General features: G+C 43.1%; 1 protein-coding gene across 1 annotated transcript in view; it reads right to left on the reverse strand.

Moving 5' to 3' along the window:
- LOC126485136 (aryl hydrocarbon receptor nuclear translocator homolog) overlaps nucleotides 1–26,909 on the reverse strand; it is a 536,090-nt gene extending 509,181 nt beyond the window's left edge. Inside the window, exons 1-2 of the mRNA XM_050108787.1 lie at nucleotides 26,699–26,909; nucleotides 25,778–25,826 (exon numbers count right to left, since the gene is read on the reverse strand). Of these exons, the coding sequence (XP_049964744.1) occupies nucleotides 25,778–25,826; nucleotides 26,699–26,729 (80 nt within the window). The 5' untranslated portion in view covers nucleotides 26,730–26,909. The remainder of the gene's footprint in view (nucleotides 1–25,777; nucleotides 25,827–26,698) is intronic.
- Nucleotide 26,910: the final 1 nt, after the last annotated feature.

Below are 26,910 nucleotides of genomic sequence, written 5' to 3' on the forward strand. Positions count from 1 at the left end.
CCTCCATGCCGTTCTGTTTCTTGCTCGGTTCATACAGGTGTTCAAAATGCTCTAAGCACTATGGGACTTAACATCTGAGGTCATCAGTCCCCTAGAACTACTTAAACCTAACTAACCTAAGGACATCACACACATCCATGCCCGAGGCAGGATTCGTGCTTGCGACCGTGGCAGGCGCGTGGTTCCGGACTGAAGCGCCTACAACCGCTCGGCCACAGCGGCCGGTTCCTATAGGTGTCTCCAGTCCACAGGGCTGCCATGTCCTTCGCCAGGTAGTCCATCCAGCGCTGCCTTGTTCGTTCTATGAGGCGTCTGGTATTTGGTTCCCCTCAAGTGCTTTCTTCACCTATCTTTCTTTTGGCATAGGGGCTACACGTCCCGCCCACTACATTCTTTTGCTCATCGGCTAATGTAGGGTTGTTGGCTGTTGCATGAATAGATAGATTTCCTCATTCTTCCTCCTTTTCCGCTCTACTTTATCTAAAATCCGTCCCCACTCTTCTTTCAAATATTAATAGTTTTTTCCTTTTCTCGTTCACAATCATGCTTCAGGTTTCTGGATAGTACTTGACCGCTGGGCGTGTCATTGTGTTACATATTCTCATCTTAGTATTCGCTGATATTGATTTCGAGCTGTGCGTCTCACTGAGGGAATACATGCATTTCATTCCCATTGCTATTCTGTCTTCGATGTACATTTCTATACTGTTGTTGCTGCTAAGCCAATATACCAAGTATTTGACGTGGTGAAATCTCTTAAACTTCATATCATCTGCCTCGAGTATTTTTTGCTGCTCTTGTCTTCTTCCTAATGGCACGAGCTACGTTTTTCTTCTTGATTCGCTTTTGTATAATGCAAACAGAAAATTAGGTGAGAAGATGGACACAACAGATTTTTTCCACTATACGCTGTACAACGTGTGGTGAAGTACCAATATTACGAAATTTTATACTATTTAATTCACATAGTGTGCGTGGAGTAAACAACTGTAAGTCTCTGTAGTCGCCCTAATCCATCTTATTTCTCTCTTATGGGCTCTATGCGAGATATACGATACTGGCAGCAGTCTTCTTCGACTCCAATTCCCTAAATTCACCTAACAGGGTTTTGCTAGAAAAATTTCGCCTTTTTACTAAATGTTCCCATTTATATTCCCAGAGCTTATCTGTAACACTTTCGTATGTACTGTACCAACGTTTTGCGAACCTAGCAGCGCGTCTCTGAATTCGTTTGATTTTTTCTATCGTGCTACTTGATACGGATTCCGATCTCCAACTGCTGAAGCAGTATTCCATAACAGGTTGAATTAGCGTCTTGTGTGCGATTTCCATTAACAGAAGCACACCGACATTTTTCGGCTCTTCCAACAAATCCAAGTCTTCCGCAAGGCCTGCCAATAAACTTATCTTACGTCTCCGTCCCATTTCATAGAGGTTCAAATATATCCTCTATACCTTTCTATAATGTGACGTACTCCGGATGTACACCCCTAGTCTTTAACTCGGATACTATCTACAGATGCTCAAAATAAATTCTGTCTGTTAAGGATGAGGACACAGTGCACGGGTCTGGATTTACTCAATCACAAATTCCGGTTTTTTTTTCCTTTTTTTTTCAGGCACGTAACAGTTGATCAGACCCGTACGAAATACATCAAGTCAATCTGCGTCAAATGTTCATTAATATCCCATTTGAAGCAAATACCTCACGCTAGATATAAGTAACGGATGATGATGTCTTCTTTGTTTTTTGGTCTCTGTAACTGTCGCACATAACATATATTGTCGAAGGGCCGTAGCATTTAGCCTGTTGTTATCAGCGAGGCATGTTCTACGAGGACGGTTAAGATTGGTAAAAAATCAAAGAAAAATGATTGTTTCGTAAACAATTCACCTTGCTCCTCGACAAAATTTGCTTTGAGGGATATACACTTGGTCCAGCGATCCTCCAGCTTTTTCATCCCAGCAGAAAAACTGGTTTTTCAGACACTGCAAAATACTCGTTGACTACAACTATCACTTCCAGATTTGATGAAAATTTCTTCACAGTAAGCTTAAGTTTCAAGTTAGGGAACAAGAAGAAGTCACTTGGGGCTAAGGCTAAGTCTGGTTCAAATGGTTCAAATGCCTCTGAGCGCTATGGGACTTAACAACTATGGTCATCGGTCCCCTAGAGCTTAGAACTACTTAAACCTAACTAACCTAAGGACAGCACACAACACCCAGCCATCACGAGGCAGAGAAAATCCCTGACTCCGCCGGGAATCGAACCCGGGAACCCGGGCGTGGGAAGCGAGAACGCTACCGCACGACCACGAGCTGCGGGCTCTAAGTCTGGTGATGAGGAACCAATTCAAAGGCCAGTTCTTGCACTTTTTGCAATTATTTTCGCAGATGTGTAGGATGGTGCATTATAATGGTGCAAGAGTATTATTTTGTGTGCCAGCCTTGGTCTTGTTTTAGCCAATGCACGTTTCAAACGATTCAACAACGAAGCATAATAGGCTCCAGTTATGGTTCTGCCTTTGTCCAGGTAATCTATGATGATTATTCCTTGGCAGTCTCAAAAACAGTGCCCATCGCCTTACCAGTTGGCAAAATGGTCTTTGTCTTCTTCGGTGCACTTTTACCAGCCTCTGTCCATTGTTTTGACTGCAGTTTTGACTCTGATGTGTAATGATGGATCCAGTTTGCATAAATAGTCCCAAATCCGGGTAAAGAATCTTGCGGATTGCGATTAAACATTGCCCGACACTGTGTTGAAATTGTGTGCCAGATGTGCTTTTGGTCGACAATTAGCAGTCGCGGTACCCATTTCGCACACAGCTTCTTCATAGCCGATTCTCTGTACAGGATATTTGCACTCGCTCAGTTGAGTAGCTACATTCTAGGCAATCTCATGAATTTTTTTTGTCAATGGTTTACTTTTATAGTGACCTCAATTGGACGGCCGACTCGCACTTCTTCTTCAGTGCTTATCTGACCACGTTTAAATTCATTAATCCTAAAGAAAATTGTCTTCAATCATAGTGCACAGTCCGCGTGAACTTCATCCAATTCTGTTTTGATTTGTGTGGCAGTCCAACCCTTCAAACGAAAATGTTTAATAACAACACGAAACTCGGTTTCTCCATTTTCCAACGACTGTCAACAATGAACTGAACGCTGTACATTGCTGACATTCTTTATACGATCCTTGGAATAATCAAGTTCATCAACCATGAAGGGGTAACAAAAATGTAGCATTCTTTCATGGAAATTTACCAGACGTATCAAATCACTCATGTACCACTCTCCATGAAAGTTCTACGCTCTACGGCCTCCTTGGTGAAAGGATAGGCGATGCTTTGGTATCGCATTCCATTTCAGCTGTACCTTTGCATAAAAAAAAACACAACTACGCACTATATTCTACAGAACGTAGAGCAGATGTCAACGGAAAGAAAAAATTACGATGGGCGTGAAGGAAGAAGTTCCTTTCAGTTAGGTGCCTGAACAAACAACAGAAATCTTTCTTTTTTGCTGTCTGAAGCCTGCCAAGGTGACAAAACCTCGAAGTATACGCCATCTCTGTCAAGCGCAGCTTGGTGAACAACCGACTGAGCTACATCATCTCCCTAAACCGTCCAGCCACCTTACATTGTTGACTAGTTATCGTCTATTTTAGAGCAAAGAATCCTTCGTAGTTTTGCTGACGCTAAGTGTTTATCTACACGCTAATTGATAGAAAAATCTTCCGCTAACAAGTCGTGGGTTGCTTGTATCCACTCCGTGGTGAATCAAAACTGCACAATAAACTACAGGTAGTCCTACGCTGTAATTAACGCAGTAACTCACATACTTCAGTTGTTTCGCTAATCACACGTGAGAACAAAAGGATATGTGGCTGCACGCCAGCTATAAAGTTTTATGTCACTCTACTTCCTAGAATACAAAAGGTAATACAGTTGTCAATTCGGAAATTGAGTGCAGACTACTCTGGACAAGCAATTTAAAATCAAGAGGGAAATACAATGACCAGTGTTGTGCCACAAATCTGAATAATCAGCACTCTATCTGATATGAGCTATAGTCCGCAAGCATAGAGGGTACTACATTAACAATGTGCTTTAGAAATAATTGTCTCCTCGTGCAAAAGATGTCGGGCTTATAAACGTGCTAAAACGTATGCTTTCACTTGTACTAAAAATGAACTACTCTTACTGCGCTACGGCCTATACATAACATCGAAAATGAATGAATGATATGATAACTGTTTCATCGTTGCTACGAAGTGCTGAGCAAACGCAGATTATGAGCATCTTTTTAGTACTCTCTATTAGAGCATTTGCCAAAAAAAATCCATAGCTTTTTAAGATACGTGTCACCTCGCTACCTAAGGATAAGCACAAACGAAATTGAGGGAAAGCCATGCTGTCCGGAAGGCCAACGCGAGCTCACCGGTCAAACTGCCCTTGAGTTCCGACAGAGAAAGCTCTCGCTCTGAGCCGCGGTAACGTGCTGCCGGTTTATGACGGGGAAAGACCGGCTTACCCTCAAATCGGGAAAAATCGTTGTCTGGTGCGGATTACACCTTGGCGTGGCTGGAATATGGATTTCGCCCCTCCTGGGCTGAAAGTCTGACATCTCTGCATAAATCCCATAATCCTCTCGGCGCACAGCACATTTCGTGTTCAGTCCCTGATGTTCTCATTTCAGCTGGCACTGTTACCGGAGAGTTGAACGGCTCATGCACCTTATGCGGTCACGTACCGGGAGCATTCACCGTTGTCCTTTTTTGCTAGTCTTTCCTGAAGTCGGTGCTACGCTGACGAGGTAACGCTGGCAGCAGACCTAGTCACATGATGCTGAACTGAAATATTTGGTTCATGAACGTGGAATATTGTAATCACTTCAAACAGTGGAATGATTTTGTATGTAGGTCGACGTACGAGTCCTCTGTCGATGCTACCAAATCTGAGTACGCTCGTTCTTTTCAGTAGATGGAACGCTATATTACAATGAAGAACTTATGATTATGGATGGAAAATCATTGCTATAAAGAAAACGAGAACTGATCACATAATGTTAGTCTCCACTACTGGTAAGAAATGAACATAAGCTTGTGGCTCCTACTCACCACAATGGTCTAGGGACACTGGAACAGTGTACTGTCAATTAATGACGGTAAGGGCCTAGAAGTTCTGATATCATTTATCCAGTCATCTTTTAACACATGGAGTTAAAAAAAACAATGTATTCCGAAAATTACATTCTAACGTAAGTCCGTTATCTATTCACTGATTCGTAAATCCGCCCCCCCCCCTCCCCTCAAAAAAGAAAAATCTCTCTCTCGCTTTAAATATTCAGCTCGCTGTTTCCACAGAAGATGGTAAAACTGAGTCTTCACTCACACTGGCGTCTTCTTTGTTGAAGAAAAATGTATTGACCCTGCCTTGAGATGCTACTTGGAACGACACACACCTACATAAAAGCTAAAACCGCCTGTTGTATGTGGACAGCTGACGACTTAATACAAAACAAGGGCCGAGCTATCCACTAGGAACTCACTGTAACCTCTCCCAAGCATTTCCAAGTAGAGGCTCAAGGCGTCACAAAATTTTAAAATGCGTGTTCTACTGGTTTAGTTGTCGGCTAGGACGGTGGGCAGATTTCCAGCTACGTTGAGAACTGCCCGTGTGTCAGCATATTTAACAATGAATTAAAATACTGTGTACCGAAACTGATATATTACCCCTCTGGAACAACTAAAAAGTTATGATACCGAAGTATACGAAGACCTAAAGGTTGTAGGTCAGAAGGATCATACGTCACTGCAATGGTTTCCTAACCCATTATTTGTCTACGTCATTTCTCCTAGTTTTCAGTGGTATAGGCACTGTACGTGCCGGTAGACTTTTAAAAAATGTCTATTTTAGTAATTAAAGAGATACAGTCTAGTTCGATAGCGCTACAAGATCGAATGTTGAGGAGAATGACTACGTCTTCTTCCGGACATTGTTCGCTGAAGCATTTTCGAGTCGGCAACTTACTGAAATCTGCCCTGTAGCTCGTCGGTATTTAGTTAACACGCAGTAACCACCGCTAACCAAACGGTCATGAGCTCGCAGTACACGCCTTACTAAGGCCATTATTTCCTCAACAACTGCACTTTAGCCGGCCGTTGTGGCTGAGCGGTTCTAGGCGCTTCAGTCTGGAACCGCGCGACAACTACGGTCGCAGGTTCGAATCCTGCCTCGGGTATGGATGTGTGTGATGTCCTTAGGTTAGTTAGGTTTAAGTAGTTCTAAGTTCTAGGGGACTAATGACCTCAGAAGTTAAGTCCCATAGTGCTCAGAGCCGTTTGAACCATTTTGCAAGGGCGCGAGATTTGAGGCGGTAAACAATAAGTAGCGATCAATCAAACAATCAGATGTTGCGAATCACACCGATGGAAAGAAATAATGCTCACCACGTTAAGAATAGGACACAACTATTTACGCCATGCAACGCGACAGTTGACCCGTCGGTCCCCTACTCCACGAATACTCTTACAAATTCAATGCCCAGACACTTCGCCTCTTTAATAACGACACTCAAATTTAACTACGGACGTTTCCGTAACATCTTCACAGGCTGCACACGGTAGAGACACCTTTCAGCTCTTGTGGAGAAGAAGAGGGCGCAGATCACCTTTTCTTTGAGTACTCCGGACTACACTGACGTGCTACAATTCTTTTACAAGAACTAGCTTGTGAAGACTGGTCATCCATTGCCAACCTGCGTGGTGGCTTTATTAGCAACGCAAGATCACACACTTTTCTACGTGTTGCACAGATTCACTATTGATGCAGACAATGGACTTCACAAAAGCATTAACACTTGATTTCACAATTATTATTATTATGTTACTGGTCTGTAACTAGGTCTATAAGGTGTGTGTGCATACAAGCAAACAATTATTGTACCACTAATTTTGCCGCGCGGTATTAGCCGAGCGGTCTGGGCCTCGCTGCAGTCATGGACTGCGCGGCTGGTCCCGGCGGAGGTTCAAGTCCTCCCTCGGGCATGGGTGTGTGTGTGTGTGTTTGTCCTTAGGACAATTTAGTTTAAGTAGTGTGTGTGATTAGGGACTGATGACCTTAGCAGTTAAGTTCCATAAGATTTCACACACATTTTTTGAACCACTAATTTTCTATCAATATCAGCAAAGTATGAGTTGGCTATGTGGTGTAAACTAAAGGCCAATAAAATCAAATCAACAGGACACTGTCCACTGACACCGTTTCCTCCTCTAGCGGAATGATCCAACAACATGTGAGTGGTTACGAGTGCGCTGTCATTTCTCAGAAATAGCTGCATTTGCCAACATTCAACGCTTGATTGAGACCACGCTTACTGGAAGTGTGGAACACCCAGTGGTAATTTTTTAAATTTTCCGTTATATTTAATTCACAGGAAATGCAGGCGTCGTCATTTGACATAGGATATATTTTGGGGTGTGTGCAACATCGTCTGGTTGATTATAACAGGGTCTCGCTGAACATGCAAATGTGATTGCCTATACCACTAACACCCATCATCAACGAAGACACGGATAACCCGCAGATTTGCGTTGTTGTTCAGCGCAAGCAAGTCGATTTAACCTCACGTAGGAAAAAAAAGGAGAACTTACGTGACACTTGGTCTGTAAGGGGAATGGAAATGTTTGGTGTCCAGGTGCGAAACTCTTGAATGAACTCCTACGTTAAACTATAAACATGACACCTCTCACTGAGTGTGTTGTCAGAAGTGTCTGCTCAGATCACATTTCGCCACATTTTGTGTAAGTGCATCTGAGGTGATGTAGCGAGCGGAAATTTGTGAAAAAGTTAATGAAAACAATAGCAGCTGATTGGGACAACAACCAGGGATACGAAACAGGATGGAAAATTTTGCTGATGACATGCTGTCAAAAAAAAACGATGAAAACGAGCACTAAAATCGATGTACAATAATACAGTTCAGTTAGCGATGTAATTTTAAGAAATAAAAATTTGATCCACAGGAGATGACAAAAAAAATTGGTTCAAATGGCTCTGAGCACTATGGGACTTAAATTCTGAGGTCATCAGTCCCCTAGAACTTAGAACTATTTAAACCTAACTAACCTACGAACATCACACACATCAATGCCCGAGGCAGGATTCGAACCTGCGACCGTAGCGGTAGCGCGGTTCCAGACTGCAGCGCCTAGGACCGCTCGGCCACTTCGGCCGGCAGAAGATGACACATTGGTGTCGAAATATGTCTGGGTAAATATAAAAATAAACTAATTGACGCTGATTTCCAAAACAAGCCAGTTTTTAAATCACAAACACGGAAGAACGAAAAGAGGAGCTTCAAACCTTACAAGGGAACCTCCCCATCGCACCCCCCTTCAGATTTAGTTATAAGTTGGCACAGTAGATAGGCCTTGAAAAACTGAACACAGATCAATCGAGAAAACAGGAAAAAGTTGTGTGGAACCATGAAAAAATAAGCAAAATATACAAACTGAGTAGCCCATGCGTATGATAGGCAACATTTAGGATCATGTGAGCTCAGGAGCGCCGTGGTCCCGTGGTTAGCGTGAGCAGCTATGGAACGAGAGGTCCTTGGTTCAAGTCTTCCCTCGAGTGAAAAGTTTAATTTTTTATTTTCAGGCAATTATCAGAGTTCAGGCACTCACACATAATCAACTTCGCTCTCCAAAATTCCAGGACATGTTCAGATTTGCTTGGACATATGCAGGGTTTGACGGTCTACACACGGAAAAATTTGAAAACGTTAAAAACATATGTTTTGACAGAGCACAGAGAAAACTGTGCGACTGTGAAACTGTTGCATTCATTTGTTGCAGTTTATGTGACACACTCTTATGTTTTCACCACTTTTTTGGGAGTGATTACCACATCCACAAGAAAACCTAAATCGGGCAAGGTAGAAGAATCTTTTTACCCATTCGCCAAGTGTGCAAGTTAGGTGGATCGACAACATACTCCTGTCACGTGACGCACACGCCGTCACCAGTGTCGTGTAGAATGTATCAGACTTGTTTTCCTGTGGAGGAATCGGTTGACCTATGACCTTGCGATCAAATGTTTTCGGTTCCCATTGGAGAGGCACGTCCTTTCGTCTACTAATCGCACGGTTTTGCGGTGCGGTCGCAAAACACAGACACTAAACTTATTACAGTTAACAGAGACGTCAATGAACGAACGGACAGATCATAACTTTGCAAAAATAAAGTAAGTAAACTTTTCGCTTGAGGGAAGACTTGAAACAAGGACCTCTCGCTTCGCAGATGCTCACGCTAACCACAGGACCACGGCGCTCTTGTGCTCACGTCATCCTTAATGTTGCCTATGTCGCCCATGGACTACTCAGTTTGTATATTTTGCTTATTTTTTCATAGTTCCACTTCTTCCTGTTTTCTCGATTGATCTGTGTTCAGTTTTTCAAGGCCTATCCACTGTGCCAAATTATAACTAAATCTGAGGGGGGTGCGATGGGGAGGTTCCCTTGCTAGTAAAATTAGTATCTAAACATTAAGAAAATGTGACAGGAAGGCATAACGCTGTTGATAATACAGACGACTGTCGGTTGGAATAGCGAATCTGGTAGCCTTTTGGCAGTAACAGATAATATAATCTCTGAGTTTCAGCTAGAATCTTCCCGTAACTGACAAAAAAATATGAAGACCCAAAAGACAAGGTCGGATGTCAGTGGAACTTCCTACACGAACGTAAATGATTAGAGCTGCAATTCCCTGTGAAGGATGAACGGCCGCCAGAGAGCACTACGGTTGTCACCAGGTCTGATGATGTATATAAGAAGTGTGAACAGCGTCAGATGATGAGCGATCACTGTGAAGAACACAAGAGATGCTACGTGCTTGCGTGGGACATTACCAGTACTTGACAAAGTAAAAGTACCCTCGTTGTGGGTCTCCGTTTGGCCAGCTAGTCGAACCGTGCCGTATCCGTGTTTGCGAAACATATGGACGCACCAGTGGTCTGATGTTGGACTGCATGGGAATGTGAGAACGGGCATACTCCTCTTCAAGGTTTCGGTTGATGAAGTCTGACGATCGCCGTACTGTGCATCAAGCACATTGTTCTGTGTCACCCCGCACCACTGGTCGGGGACTAGCAGCAGCCGTACTAGGGCATTACCGTCCCACGCTTAGGTTGCCGTCAACACCACGACACAAACGGCGGAAGGTCGTAACACTGCCCCTCCTTTCAATTGTCGTACGAACATCGAAATGGCAGACACTGAGATAACCAATCGCGGAATTGAAAAGCAGCTACAATCGCTTAATAGTGGAAAGGCTTCTGGACCAGATGAGATACCTATAAGATTCTATAAAGATTATGCGAAAGAACTTGTTCCCCTTCTAGCAGCAATTTACCGTAATTCGCTTGTGCAACGAAAGGTATCTAAAGACTGGAAAAAAGCGCAGTTCATTCCCGTTTTAAAGACAGGCCGTAAGACAGATCCTCACAATTATAGACCTATATCGTTGAGGTCAATCTGTTATAGAATTATGGAACATGTTTTATGCCCAAGAATTATGACGTTCTTGGAAAATGAACATCTCCTCTATACCTCTATAAAAATCAACATGGATTCCGCAAACAGAGATCATGCGAAACTCAGCTCGCTCTGTTCCTTCATGAGATCCACAGCGCAGTGGGCAACGCCGCTCAGGTTGATGCCGTGTTCCTTGATTTCAGTAAGGCATTTGACTCCGTTCCGCACTGCCGTTTAATGAAAACAATACGAGCATACGGAGTACCAGAGCAGTCCTGCGGTAGGATTCAAGACTTTCTTGCAGATAGAACATAACAGGTCGCTCTTAGCGGAACCAAATCGACAGATTTACACTATAAATCAGTCTAATCTAAAAGCCGTAAATTCAACTAAATACTTAGGTAATGCAATTACGAACAACTTAAATTGGAAGGAGCACATAGAAAATGTTGTGGGGAAGGTTAACCAAAGACTGCGTTTTATTGGCAGGAAACTTCGAAAATGTAACAGGTCTTAACAAGGAGACTGCCTACACTACGCCTGTCCGTCCTCTTTTAGCATACTGCTGCGCGGTGTGGGATCCTCACCGGATAGGACTGATGGAGTAAATCGAAAAAGTTCAAAGAAGGGCAGCACGTTTTGTATTATCGCGAAATATGGGAGAGTGTGTCACAGAAATGATACAGGATTTGGGCTGGACATCATTAAAAGAAAGGCGTTTTTCGTTGCGACGGAATCTTCTCACAAAATTCCAATCATCAACTTTCTCCTCCGAATGCGAAGATATTTTGTTGACACCGACCTACATAGGGAGAAACGATCACCACGATAAAATAAGGGAAATCGGAGCTCGTTCGGAAAGATATAGGTGTGCTTTCTCCCCGCGCGCTATACGAGATTGGAATAATAGAGAATTGTGAAGGTGGCTCGAAGAACCGTCTGCCACGTACTTAAATGTGATTTGCAGAGTATCCATGTAGATGATGTAAATGTAATATCCGGAGTACCATAGGGAAGTGTGATAAGACCGTTGCTGTCTACGATATATATATATTATCTAGTACAAAGCGTCGGGAGCTCTTTAAGGCTATTCACAAATGATGCAGTTGTCTATGCCAACGTAGCAACGCCAGAAGATAGTAAGAATTTGGAGAATGACCTGCAAAGAATTGATGAATGGTGAAGACTCTGGCAGTTGACTCTGAACGTGAATAAATGTAACATGTTGCGCATACATAGGAAAAGAAATCCACTACTATACAGCTACCCTATTGATGACAAACAGCTGGAGACAGCGTATGCCGTAAAATATCTGGGCCTAACTATTCAGAGCGACCTAAAGTGGGATGACCATATAAAACAGATAGCGAGAAAAGCAGACACCAGACTCAGATTCGTCGGAAGAATCTTAAAGGAATGTAACTCATCCACGAAAGTTATGGCTTATAAGGCGCTTGTTCGCCCGATTCTTGAGTATTGTTCATCTATCTGGGATCCCTATCAGGTAGGACTGATAGAGGAGGTAGAGAAGATCCGACGAAGAGCGGCGCGTTTCGTCACGGGATCGTTTAGCTGGCGAGAGAGCGTTACGGAGATGCTAAACAAACTCCACTGGCAGACGTTACGAGAGAGGCGTTGTGAATCACGGAGAGATTCACAGCTGAAATTTCGGGACAGCACTTTTCAGGAGGAGTCAGACAACATATTACTTCCCCCCACATAGATCTCGCGTATTGACCACGAGGAGAAAATTCGAGAGATTAGGGCCGACACAGAGGCTTACCGACAATCATTCTTCCCACGCACTATTCACGAGTGGAGCAGGGTTGGAGGGATCAGAGAGTGGCGCCGAAAGTACCCTCCGCCACACACCATTAGGTGGCTTGCGGAGTATGATGCGGATGTATATGTAGATGCGCTTGAAGTGGTATCGCGACCGGGAAACACAGGCTACTGATGAATGGCGTTACACTGTGATGAATCGCGGTTCTGCGCTACCCAGGATGACCACTGTCGGCCTGTGAGGTGGTAACCTAGAGGGGGGTCCCATACTTCCTACGTTCTGAAGAGGCACAGCGGAGTTAATCCTGACATCATGGTGTGGATAACCATCGGTTATGACTTCAGATAACAGCTGGTGTTGATTGAGGGAACTCAGACAGCACAACGTTATGTCAGACATGTCCCGCATCCTCATGTGCTACATTTCATGCGACAGTATTGTGGTGCCATTTTTTCATGACAAAGCTCGCCCATACATCGTATGCGTCTGTACCAACTGGCTTCGTGATACTGATGTAGTCCCATGACCAGCAAGATCCCCATATCTGTTCCCGATAAAACATGTTTGGGACGAGCTGGGACGTCAACTCCGTTCCATTGCTAGTAACCCGTACGTCAAAGACCAGTTACAACAGTTTGGGTTGGCTTGCTTCAAGAAACGACAGAACGGACATATGACACACTTCGCGTATGGAATAGATGACACAGTAATAAGCATCACTGGCGTAGAGAAACAACTGAAAGAGTTGAAAACAAATAAGTCAGCAGCTACGGATGGAATCCCAATTTGGCTTTTAAAGAGAGTCTATAGCATTGGCCCCTTGCGTATCTTGCATTTCCGTGAATCTCTCGCCCAGCGCAAAGTCCCACACGACTGGAAAAAGGCACAGGTGATTCCTGTATATAAGAAAGGCAAAAGAACAGACCCGCAAAATTACAGACCAATACACCTAACATTGGTCTGCTGCAGAATCCTTTGACACATTCTCACCTCGAATAAAATAATTTTTTTTGAGACCGAGAATCTTATGGTTTCAGAAAGTATCGCTCGTGCGAAGCTCAGCTTGTCCTTTGCTCAGATGATATACTGCGAACTATGGATGAAGGGCAACAGGCAGATTCCATATTCCTAGGTTTCCGGAAAGTGTCCGACAGTGCGCCCTATTGCAGGCTGTGAAAGAAGGCACGAGGATATGGAATAGGTTCACAGATATGTGATAGTTACAGAACCCAGTATGTTGTCCTCGACGGCGAGTGTTTATCCGAGGCAAGGGTATCGTCAGGAGTGGCCCAGGGTAGTGTGATAGGGACACTATTATTCTCTATATACAGATATGATTTGGTGGACGGGAAAGGCAGCAATCTGCAGTTGTTCGCTGATGATGCTGTGGTGTACGGTGAGGTGTCGAACTTGAGTGACTGTAGGATGTTACAAGATGACTTGGACAAAATTTCTAGTTGGTGTGATGAATGGCAGCTAGCAGAAAAATGGCGCATGAGTATGAAAAACAAACACGTAATGTTCGGATACAGCATTATTAGTGTCCTGCTTGACACAGTCACGTCATTTAAATATCTGGGTGTAACGCTGCAAAGCGATATGAAATGAAACAACCGCGTGATGAGGGTGGTAGGGAAGGCGAGTGGTCGACTTCGGCGTATTGGGAGAATTCTACGAAAGTGTGGCTCATCTGTAAAGCAGACCGCATGTAGGACGATAGTGCGACCTGTTCTTAAGTATTGCTCGAGTGTTTGGATCCGTAACAAGTCGGATTAAAGAGAGACATGGAAGCAATTTAGAAGCGGGCTGCTAGATTCGTTACTGGTAGGTTTGAACAACACGTGTTACGGACATGCTTCGGGAGCTCAAATACGCATCGCTGGAGGGAAGGCGACATTCTTTCCGAGGAGCATTACTGAGAAAATTTAGATATGAATTGTCGCGTGGCTAGGGCCTCCCGTCGGCCAGACCGGTCGCCTGGTGCAAGTCTTTTGAGTTGACGCCACTTCGGCGACTTGCGCGTCGATGGGATGAGATGATGATGATGATGATGATGATGACAACACCCAGTAACGGAGACCGGCATTTGAAGCTGACTGCAGAGCGACTCTACTGCCTCCAACATATGTTGCGCTAAAGGAGCACGAAGAAAAGATACGACAAATTATGGCTCTTAGGGAGGCATATCGACAGTCGTTTTTCCTTTGCTTCATTTTCGAGTGTAACAGGAAAGGAAATGACTGGTAGTGGTACAGCGTAACCTCCGCCACGTCCCATAATGCATACATACAGGCTAGAGGGGGTGTAACGTCATACTGATCAGCGGGTTCATACTTCCAAGTTCTGTGTAAATTTAACTCGATTTTGTAATAACTGAAATAACATCATGACATAACCTCTCAAACCGTTAAGTTTCATTTCGTTTCCTCCTCCCCTTCCGGGTGCTTTAGCTGTTTTTGGCAGACAGTGTATTTAATCGATAACAACAAACGCACTATAGGCGACAAACTTCTGTGACAACAGAAGGTCGTCGGGGGTCAATTAGAAACTGGACTCATCAGTGAAGAGAAGTCCACCACAAGCAGTGAGATTCCAAGCAGAAAACTAGTCCTGACAACGAGGAGTGATGGTCTGGGGTGCAATTTCTTTTCATAGCAGGATTCCTTTGGTTGTCATCCGCAGCATCCTCACAGCACAGCGTTAAGTTGACGATTTTTCCACGTCTCGTTTTGTTCCCTCTCATAGCAAATCATCCCGGGCTTACGTTCCAGGAAGATAATGCCCCCCTCCCCCTCCACCGCCCACGGAGAACGTTTCTACTGCTTGTCTTCGTGCTAGCCACCCCTACCTTGGCCAGCAAGGTCGCCGGATCTCTCCTAAATTGAGAAAGCTTTGAGCGTCCAACTACCTTGGGATTTTGACGATCTAATGGGCCAACTGGACAAAATTTGGCATTGTATTCCTCATGAGAGCATCCAACAACTCTGTCAATCAATGCCAAGCCGAATAACTGTTTGCATAAGGGCCAGAGGTGGACCAACCCGTTATTGACTAGCTCAGATTGTGAAGCTCTTTCTCTCTTGAGTAAATGATCCTTTTTTCTGAAATTTTAATCATTTCTTTGTCTGTACATGTTTAACACATCTATCGATTTCCGTCCAATTCGGATAATTCCTTCGTGGTGCGTCTTTTTTATTTCGTCTTAAAAGTGCATTACTATGAACGCTGGACCGGTCCCTCCGTGCTTTTAAGGTAGGCGTGTGTCACCGGTCATACTAATGCTCTGACGTCTCCGGTTTTTAAAAATATAAAATAAATTATATTTCTAGAAACAAGCGTAGTTTTAAGAAGGGTAAAAGACGATTCTCAGACGATGAAAATAATTAAGTATATTGATGGAGAGGAGTTATTCTCTTGGCACTGAGCTAGTGATACGAATGCTGTTGTGTGCTGTCGGTGGTGTAAGTAAATGGCTGGATCTGGGAGTATGTATATTACCGATAACAGAGCCCTGATATTCGAAAACAAAAGGGAAAAAAGTGACGGTAGCTAATACGACGTATAGACGTGGATGCGATTCTCTTTGATCAGAAAACAAAGCCCGTCGAAGCCTCGCGTGATACAGAATAAGATGTGTGCTTTAGATGACACGAAAGAGAAACAAATCTTACAGAATTGACATTGCCCCAGGGTTAAATACGATTCGGAAACGATGAGAGTTCAAGGAAAGAAGTTGATAATCTTGTGGAGGACGTGTGTGGTATGATTGTGCCGGAACCATAGTGGATTGTACGGCATTCAAGAGACTTTATAATTTAGGATGGGCAGGTATCCAAGAGCAAATTGGGAAATGTATATCAATGTCGTACGTAATTATATATTGTCAGCATCCACGTTGGATATGTACCACCAGTAGAAACAAATCATTCTTTCACGAAGTACAGAAATTTGGTGCACTTTTACCTGTAAAATGTACACTGATGACCCAAAACACTAATCACCTTCTTAATAGCTTGTTTGCCCGGCTTTGGAACGAAATACATCCCTGATTCTGCGCATCAGGGATCCGACTGTCTGTTGGTATGTTGTGGAGGTAAGTGGCATTAGATGTCTACGCACCGGTCATGTAATACAACGGACCGCTGATCTGCGTACGCGGTGCGGTGATGGCGCCCGATAGCGAGCCATTTGGAGGAGGAGTTTAGTGTTTAACGTCCCGCCGACAATGAGGTCATTAGAGACGTTTTGAGCCGTCGTTCAGCTCGATGATGGCGTTTGTGGAGAGGACCATCGAGCTAGTGTAGTAAAAATGTGATTCACCCGAAGAGCCGACACGTTTCCATTGATCGACGGTGGAATCCCGATGTCCCCGTGCCCAATGCAATCGCAACTGCCGATGCCGTTGGGACGACACGTAAACACGTAGGGATTGTCTGCTGCGGATCTCCATGTTCAACAATGTACGATGAACGGTTTACTCCGAAACACTTGTAAATGCACCAGCTTTGAACTCCTTCGGCAGAGATGCCACAGATCACCGACTGCGCTACTTCACCGAGCAGATTAGCCTCCGAACACCACGTTCTGTGACGAGTCGTGGATGTCCGACCATCTTCTACCTCTTTTCGTAGATGCTCATGATAGTAGCACGTGAACATTCGACCAGCTTTGCCGTTTTCGAGATACTCGTTCACAAGCTTGCGTGATACGAGGGTGAGTCAAATGAAAACCTTAAATATTTTTAAAAAATATTATTTATTGAGCAGAAGTGGTACAAAGCTGTATCACTTTTCAACATAATCTCCCCCACGCTCAACGCAAGTCCTCCAGCGCTTAAAAAGTGCATAAATTCCTTTAGAAAAAAAAAATTCTTTTGGTAGTCCGCGCAACCACTCATCCACCGCATGGTGTACCTCTTCATCAGAACGGAACTTTTTTCCTCCCATTGCGTCTTTGAGTGGTCCAAACATATGGAAATCATTTGGGGCAAGGTCTGGTGAGTATGGTGGATGAGGAAGACACTCAAAAAGCAGGTCTGTGATTGTTGCAACTATTGTAAGGGCAGTGTGGGGCCTTGCATTGTCATGTTGCAAAAGGACACCTGCTGACAGCAATCCACGTCGCTTTGATTTGATTGCAGGCCGCAGTTGATTTTTTAGGAGATCTGTGTATAATTCACTGGTGCCAGTGGTCCTCTAGGCATGTAATGCTCCAAAATGACGCCCTTTTCGTCCCAAAAGAGAGTCAGCATAACCTTCCCTGCTGATGGTTCTGTCCGAAACTTATGTGGTTTTGGTGATGAGGGATGGCGCCATTCCTTGCTCGCTCTTTTCGTTTCCGGTTGTTGTAAGTGAACCCTGGTTTCGTCCCCTGTAACGATTCTTGCAAGGAAGCCATCAATTTCTCGTTCAAAGCGCAGAAGAAGTTCTTCACAAGCATCAACACGTCGTTCTCTCATTTCAGGAGTCAGCTGCCGTGGCACCCATGTTGCAGACACTTTGTGAAACTGGAGCACATCATGCACAGTATGGTGTGCTGACCCATGACTAATCTGTAAACATGCTGCAATGTCATTCAGTGTCACTCGACGGTTTTCCTTCACTATGGCTTCAACTGCTGCAACGTTCTGTGGAGTCATAGCTCATTGTGCCTGACCTGGACGAGGAGCATCTTCCACTGAAGTTACACCTTTTGCAAACTTCCTACTCCACTCGTAGACTTGCTGCTGTGACAAACATGCATCACCGTACAGAACCTTCGTTCGTCGATGAATTTCAATATGTTTCGCACCTTCACTACGCAAAAACCGAATAACAGAACACTGTTCTTCCCCGGTGCATGTCGCAAGTGGTGCGGCCATCTTTATACTGATACTGAGACGGTATGTGTGCATCTGCAGTATGCTATCACACACAGGCCATTCTGCACGCTGTTTGTAGCACGCTTACCAACTTACAGGATAACGGCGCGAAATTTCGATGTGTTATTACAAATTTAAGGTTTTCATTTGACTCGCCCTCGTAATAATCTGCCCTTTGTCAAAATTGCTTATTTCAATGCATTTCCCCAATTTCAGCTCTTACCTTTGCTAGTGATCCCCAGTCCGCGTCTGTTCCGCTTACATACGCTTGTACTTTGGCTACCACATAACATGCCCGCAACGCCACCAGGAGGCATCCAACGTCGCAGTGGGAGTGGTCATAATATTTTGACACAGCAGTATACCACAGACAGCGACTCGTTCAATAACAAAGTGGCTCCAAAAATATTTGTCCGCAGAAACATTTAACACCATGCAAAGTTTGTGAATGCGACGTCAGCTGCACTAACAAGTAAAATACTTCTACCACACCCTCTCACCACTAACCGATTTTTTGTGTCTCGGCATACACTGTTAGTTTGGTGAACGAAAACGGGCTTGACTATTTTTTCGGGTACATCACGAACTCATTTGCGACGGCAAGAACTCCTAATTTCCTCTAATTTCTCTTTCCTCTGCGTTTCTGAAGCTGATAATTTGCTAACGGCATCAGGAGCCTCATCTCCAGTGCTTGATTACTGTGTTCTGACAGTCGGAACCGGCGATTACAGTTATCCATAAAACTAACGACACGAGCTTGCTGTTCGCTGGTGGACGTGAAAGTCCCTATTAAAGCAAGCCGATTCGCTTTTTCGTCGGTACACTGGTTTTAGCTGCATCTGGATAAGCGGAAGACAAACAGTGATTCACTGCAATCTGGACAACATAACCACGGTATCAAGGGAGTGTCAGAAATAACTCCCACTTCAGGAGAGATCATTAACATATTTTGCAAAGTAGAAGAGCAAACACAACGACATTACTTTACAATTTCTCGTGTCAATAAATGTATGAGAAAGTGTGACGTAATGCTGTTGTGCTTGTTCTGCGCTCCGTGTGCCAGATAATGATATATTCGCACGACATGTAAGTAAAAGTGTCAATGAGATTATATAAATTATGCCTTTTGCACAGAGGCAGTAACATTTCGGAACATTGTCTCACTGCTACACACAGCAAAAAATCTTTTCACGCTTCTCATGAATTTGTAATTAACAACTAACGTATAAGTAAAGGTACGTTTACACTGGGATACATGTATCGCGACATGTATGAGCGACATGTCAATTTGACATGTCGCGATACATCACCTCATACAAAAATTCACGGAACTTGTATGCGGACCCTCGAGCTCATACATGTCGCGTATACATTTTGTATATCGCTTTTTGGCCATATACGCGACATGTATGAGCGACATTTGAAGAACTCGCGCATGCCCAGTACTATCATTTCCTGTCGTCTTGTCGCCTGCCGCTTATTTTGATGATTAGCGCATGCGTAGTACCAGGCTCGTTGGCGGCTGAGTTTTGGAGGTGCCGACTATCGTTTCGACGTTAATGTACCTGCATAGAACATCAAAAAGTGCCATATGCAACATTATTCTTCGTGTTTGCGAGGCCATTGTGCAAGTTTGGAAAGTGAAGGTAAAAGTTTTATATATATCAGAGTATGTAATACATTCTACAATTTTTTCATGCATCTGGCACGTATATCAATTTTTTGCTATTATTCCGGCGGCCTCGCGTGATAATGTTGACAACGGATGCCGACAATCGTGTGTGAGACGTTGGCATTAGCAATCGCGCGACAATGCAAATGTTTTGTAATGAAATCTTCGTTTCAAGAGGAATCCCCAGTGGCCAAAAAACGGAGTGTTACTGCCAACTGATCCTCTGGTGGAATCGCTTCCCGAAAGTTTGTGTTGCTTTTGGACACAAGAGGAGCCACAAGTGATAACAAACCGCGGAAATCCTCCATACTCATCCTAACATAATTTCTAAAATATGCGCCATCCTTTAGCGTTAATTCGCGAGAAACTCTCTCTGCCACCATCTACGCTTCCTCCGCCTTTTCTTCCTATCATCTTCCAAAAGAGCAAGTGTACCAGCACATAAAAACGTGAAATCTTCCAAATCGTCGTCGAAAGCTATCGCACAGTGATACATATCAACCAGTGTAAACGCACGCTCATACACGTATAAGGTTGATACTTGTCAACTCATACAAGTCGCGATACATGTCGCAAAATCGCATATACATGTATCTCATACATGTGCCGATACAAATGGCAGTGTAAACGCACCTTAATAGTTAGGCAGCCTGCTGTCAAAACGCGTCGTGCCAATAAACAATGGAACAACATCGTCGCTAAAGACGAGAAAGAGTAAATAATCTTGATCATTTGCTTCCACAACTGAATAAACGTCCAGCAAAGCGCTGCGTGTTGTTGTATTTCGTCACCTGAACGTGTTCATTTAAAACAAGACCGTTTGTGGTGTAATAAACTCACACGTAATGACAACAATCGTGGTTTTTATTAACATTCTGGAAACGTCATTTTATAAATTTCGCATTCGTGTCGACGCTCCAGGTCAAATATACAATTAGAAGTAATCATAAACGACAAAATTTAGAATCTCGTTACGAAAATCTTTCGCTGTATAGCTGATTTCGTTGCTCTTTCAAACTTTAAAAGATTAGATTTATGAACCCTTATAGCAATGGGAGATTTTAAAAACTAATGCTCCAAATCAGACCCGCCAGAAGTTGTCAGTTCGTCGCGAACAGCGAGGATTCTCTTGAGGGCCCTGAAACAATTACAAAAGATAAGAACTTCTGTAACTCGGATACTTATACCGTGGTTAAGACAGCTGGAAGGACCCATGCATAGCTGCTTGACAACGTAGGGTACTTGAAGCAAGTGTGAGATGTGCCATGTAGTTTAGAAATATTTCTAAATGCCTTTTCGTGCGATTGTACAAACAAAAATACTCTTTGACGTACACACGCTGGTCCTTTAAACAAGGCGTATTATAATTAGCAGCGAAAACTGACACCTGTGGTCGTATCCTAGTTAGTGCTAATGTATCTAAAACGTAAATTTTTTGATTAGGGCCTAAGTCGCCATTTCAGTCATGACCTTCGACAATGACATCGATCTGCTGTAGAATCCCAGAACATTTTCTGAACTCAAACTTATGGGGTGTTTCGAACGAGAATGACCTCCTCAATGGCAACCAGCGTGGATTCCGAAAAGAGCCATCACGTGAAACCAACTCGCACTTTTATCACATGACATACTGAAAACTTCGGATCAAGACAGTCCGGTAGATGCGGTATTTCTTGATTTCCGAAAAGCATTTGACTCAGTACCACATCGACACTTATTGTCGAAAGTACGGTAATTTGGGGTAGCAAGTGAAAGTTGTGACTGCAATGAGGGCTTTCTGGTAAGGAGGATACAGCATGTTATCTTGTATGGACAGTCGTCGTCAGATGTAGAAGTAATTTCGGGTGCGCTCCAGGGAACTTGACGTTCATGTTTTATATTAACGATCTTGCAGACAATATTAATAGCAATCTTAGGCTTTTTGGAGATGATGCGGTAATCTATAATGAAGTACTGTCCAAAAGAAGTTGCATAAATATTCAGTCAGATCTCGATAAGCATTCAAAGTATGCAAAGATTGGTAGCTTCCTTTAAATGTTCAAAACTGTAAAATTGTGCCCTTCGTAAAACTAAAAAACATAGTATCCTGTGACTATAATATCAATGAGTCACTGTTGGAATCGCCCACCTCATACAAATACCTGGGTGTAGCACTTTGTAAGGATATGAAATGGAATGATCACATAGGGTAAGGCAGGTGGTAGACTTCGGTTTATTGGAAGTGCAACCAATCTGCAAAGGCGATTGCTTACTAATTACTGGCGCGACCCATCCTAGAATACTTGTCAAGTATGTGGGACCCATACCAAATAGAATGGTGGGGGATATTGAACGTGTACAGAGAACGGCAGCATGAATGGCCACATGTTTATTGTACTTGTTAGAGAGTATTACAGTGATGCAGAAGAAACTAAACTGCCAGATTCTTGTCGACAGACGTAAATTAACATAAGAAACTCTACTAACAAAGTTTCAAGAACTGGCTGTAAGTGATGACTCCAGGAACATACCGTAACCCTCTACGTATCGCTCACATATGGATCGCTGGATAAGATTAGAATAATTACTGCATGCACAGAGGCATTCAATCATTTTTCCGGTGAATAGAACGGGAATAAACCCTGATAACTGGTACAATGTGAAGTACCCTCTGCTATGCACTTCGCGGTGGTTTGCGTAGTATGGATCTAGATGTCGATGGCCCACTGTTTGGGAATGTGGTACATGCGTGATGAGGGCACTTGTACAGTTATCTGCGGACTTAAGATGTCTAACGCGCCAATACGTTCCGTGAAGGATAGGTCGAGCAGGGCCCCCGTACCATGGCCCCCACTCTCAGTCCTCTGGATTTTTCAGTCTAGGGTGACATCAAAAGTGAAGTGTACAGCACTCCCGTTGGTACTGTTGAAGAACTGGAGAAGCGAAATGTGATGATCCGACGGTGCTTGAACGAATTCGTAACTCATCGCAGAAACGAGAGTGCCGTATTGCGTCCCAATGCAAGGATGACTCGTGGAACAGATTCTTTGAGCGTACAGCGAACTTTGGCAACTATCGCGCTAAAGTAGCACTGTATTTCTTGTTAAGGTATAAAATGGGCATTTGCACCTCAATTACAAGACTTAATTGAAAAGCCCACATTTCAAACATATTTGTACTAACTAGGAAAACATATCATACTGAATTCAAGGACTCCTTGAACTCACACACTGTCATTTATTCTCGCAATGTCCGTAGCTCGTGGTCGTGCGGTAGCGTTCTCGCTTCCCACGCCCGGGTTCGATTCCCGGCAGGGTCAGGGATTTTCTCTGCCTCGTGATGACTGGGTGTTGTGTGATGTCCTTAGGTTAGTTAGGTTTAAGTACTTCTAAGTTCTAGGGGACTGATGACCATAGATGTTAAGTCCCATAGTGCTCAGAGCCATTTGAACCAATTTTTCTCGCAAAGAGCTCGTTTGCAGACCTATGTTTATTGGAACGTGTCTGCTTCTATATCGTATAATCCCCCCCCCCCCAAAAAAAAAAAAAAAATCAAATGGCTCTGAGCACTATGGGACTTAACATCTACGGTCATCAGTCCCCTGGAACTTGGAACTACTTAAACCTAACTAACCTAAGGACATCACACACATCCATGCCCGAGGCAGGTTTCGAACCTGCGACCGTAGCGGTCGCGCGGTTCCAGACTGAAGCGCCTATAACCGCTCGTCCACAGCGGCCGGCCCTAATTACACGCAGTGAGTTTTCGCTGTTAATTATGATACATACCGTTTAGCTTCAAACACAGCTTAAAGTCAAGGATGCCCTACGACAATTTTTAGGGAGGAAGGGCAAGACCTTGGGTTATGGCGTATCTTAATATTCTGGAAGACCAATGGCAACCTGTAAGTAACCGTAAAAAGTACCATTTCCGATCCTGTTAAAAATCCATGTAATGTCGACTTTTAAATCATTTTCTTGAAAGAATAATTCCTGACTATGATATGTGGTTTCCATTCCCTGAGAGCTTGGGGGGAGGGGGCAACTTACTCACTCGAAACTGTCTCCTCCTCGCAGTCGTCTGTACTGCAGCTCTCAACTCTGTTAATTTTGCTTCTTTTTTTCTTTCACGAGTCGGCTATCACACTTAATTAGGATGCTGCACATGGCGTCGATTGTTCTTTTCTCAGACACTGATATACGCTTCTTGACCATCCTCACACAGTCACTAAATACGTTTCTTGATCATCCTCACACAGACTGTAACGACTGTTCCGCTTCTCTGGCACCTCGCAGTCATTAAGTCGTTCGTGGCATTGCTGGCATGTTCAAACACGAACTTACATGGTGTGAACATGATAACAGTAAAACAATTCTATACATACGTTCTGTTTCATTCCATTATTGTTTTCATTTCACTGAATTATTTCTAAATCTGCCGAGCCTCGTCAGTAAGCCGCATACATTTCTGTTACGATTTTCTTTTCCGATTGACATGTGTTCATGGGTGTCTTTACAGAATGAATGCTAGCTCATTTCGATGAGGAAGCGTGAAAGAAACAGGAAAAAAAGCTGCTGAAAGAAGATTGTATAATTATTTTGCTTTGCACGCCTGTTGCTTTCATACATGGTACGTCACATGATTGAGTTACCATACACTGTGTTCTGTTTTATACTTTTATCACTTTTGTTTTACTGAAGTTTAACGTTTGATAGGTACACTTAAGAATCATACAGGCTGTTATCATTTAAATTTACATGTTTTTGCTATTTTACCTCGTACTCTGGACGAAGCTATGCTGCACATCATCGAGGTGGGCTACATGTTTATTTTAGTTCCATAAGACTGCTGTACAGTTATCACAAGATTATAAAACGCGCTACATTAAGTGAAAGATTTAGTCCAGAACTAAATTGTTTACTGAAAAAAGAAACAAATCATTGAAAAGCGGTTACCGATTATTACACCTTTTTTTGCAGCAGCGATTCAATGTCTGACAGTTGAAAAATAGTTTTATTTTGCAGTAATAGATTTTATACCAGGTTTACATTTTCAATAACATTATTTTTCATAACCCTTTGTATCCACAATTAACCACAATAATAAAATACACACGACAACTCCTTTTTCTAACCTTTTTTGGCAGTGAGCGGGAGATATGATGCACTACTTGGTCGGCCTTTGTTAAAGAGAAAGCCTCCTTCACGCACTCCTTCAACGCTGAATTTTGAAATGAAGTGATTCGTCGCAAGTTTGTCACATAGTCTGCAGCTTCGCAATTATTCTTCGTTAAAGTTCTGCAATTTACATAGTCTTCGATACTTATGCTATCACAATGTATGCAGCCTTTGGTTGTTCTGAAAACATTTTAACTCCGCAACATGTAAGTACGTCTGACAACGCGTTACATTGTGTTGTGGAGAAATATCTATGTCACAGGCATCTGAACACAAAATAAATTCTTACACGAAACACTGACGGATAGAAGATGAATGCCGGTTGAGGAAGAATCTTATACCCTATAACAGGAGTACCTTCGTAAGTACAATGGTTACACAGCGATAACGGAAGTTGATGGATTCATTTCCACTACACATTGCCAATTGCCATGCGAATGCACGCGCCATCTACCTTCAAGAACAGCTGGAGTCTTAACGCGCGACCTTGCGGCGAAAGTAGAAACCACAGTGGGAAGATGGAAATGTACAGGAGGTTCCAATGTTACTATTGCTCGTCCTCCTATAGGAGTTTATTACCGCATCGTATTTTTAATTTGAGAAATAACTGCAGATGCGAGGTAGAAAAAGGAAAAAAATATTTCCACTGCATAACTGAGTAGGGACCGTGGATAAAGTTGTGAAATCATGAAGAGAATTGTTAATGCGATAGCAAAAGTACTGTCAACAAAGTTGTGTCAAGTCTTCACACTCTTTTAATGTTTACTTACCCTATTGAGCCAGCACGACGTTTCTGGATGACCTTGGTAGGGTCAGTCCCTGCAAAAAGAAAAAGCGTGCAACAGACTATTACTTGGTGCTCATCGTCGAACAGCTGATAAGAAAATTGCATGCAACCTCTCACACGATATCAGCTTATCTCTTATTAGAACACATGTGACAAAGAGATTATAATTTTTTCTGTTAATTTCACGACCGACGATGTGCCCATCGAATTCAACTACGATGAAACATATTAATAAAATTGACTACACACCGACATGACTGTACGCCAAGATGTATTGCCGTAACGAAGATTTCGACTTTGTTTGGTGCATTATGTCGGTCACTCTTATAAATCCTATAAGTTACTAATTATTTTCGACCAAGAACATTACAATCACAAATCTGCCACTTTATGAACTGCACCCAATTTGTACACTTCAGATACAATTATTTTCTGACTCTGCTCGCTAAAGATGGAGAAAATTAACATGACCAATACGCCTATCCGCATAAATGAATACCTTAATTCTCAAATGCCTTAACCAACTATGTTCCTGTTTGACAGGAGGGCTTTCGTTACTCATGTCAGATTTTCTTCTCCGAGAGAATGGAAATCCGTAAAAAAATGTAAAATACAGGTAAGAGGACGTGGCATAAACTTCAAACCTGATAGATATATAAACAGCATATGAAAACATTAACGACCTAATGTTTTCACAAGCTGAAACATAATGTGGTGACACTACCACAATCCCGTAACAGCATGCTTCGGTACAATGCAGCTTTTCAGGTCCACATTTTTAGCAGGGTAGTGTAAGCTACAGAAACCTTCCAAGTATCTTATTTTCCCTTAAAGCAACTTTAATATTATTGAAACATATTTTAATTTCACAACAATCAAGGACGTCTGCATTAAAGTATCTTACCTGGTACAGAATGAGTAGTTAATGCGGACATCTGACTTCGTATGCATGCGTCAGTAATGATGTTCTTCGAAACTCACGAACACTTACAAATCCTTCAAGCAGAACGATTTGAAAAGCACACACTATAAACGCCTAAAAAGTCAAAAACATTGTTTACAGCAACATGGAGGCCATATTCATTTCTCGTGTTTACCGTGGATTTCCGAGAACAC

This window comes from Schistocerca serialis, chromosome 6 (assembly GCF_023864345.2).
Source record: "Schistocerca serialis cubense isolate TAMUIC-IGC-003099 chromosome 6, iqSchSeri2.2, whole genome shotgun sequence".
NCBI lineage: Eukaryota > Metazoa > Arthropoda > Insecta > Orthoptera > Acrididae > Schistocerca > Schistocerca serialis.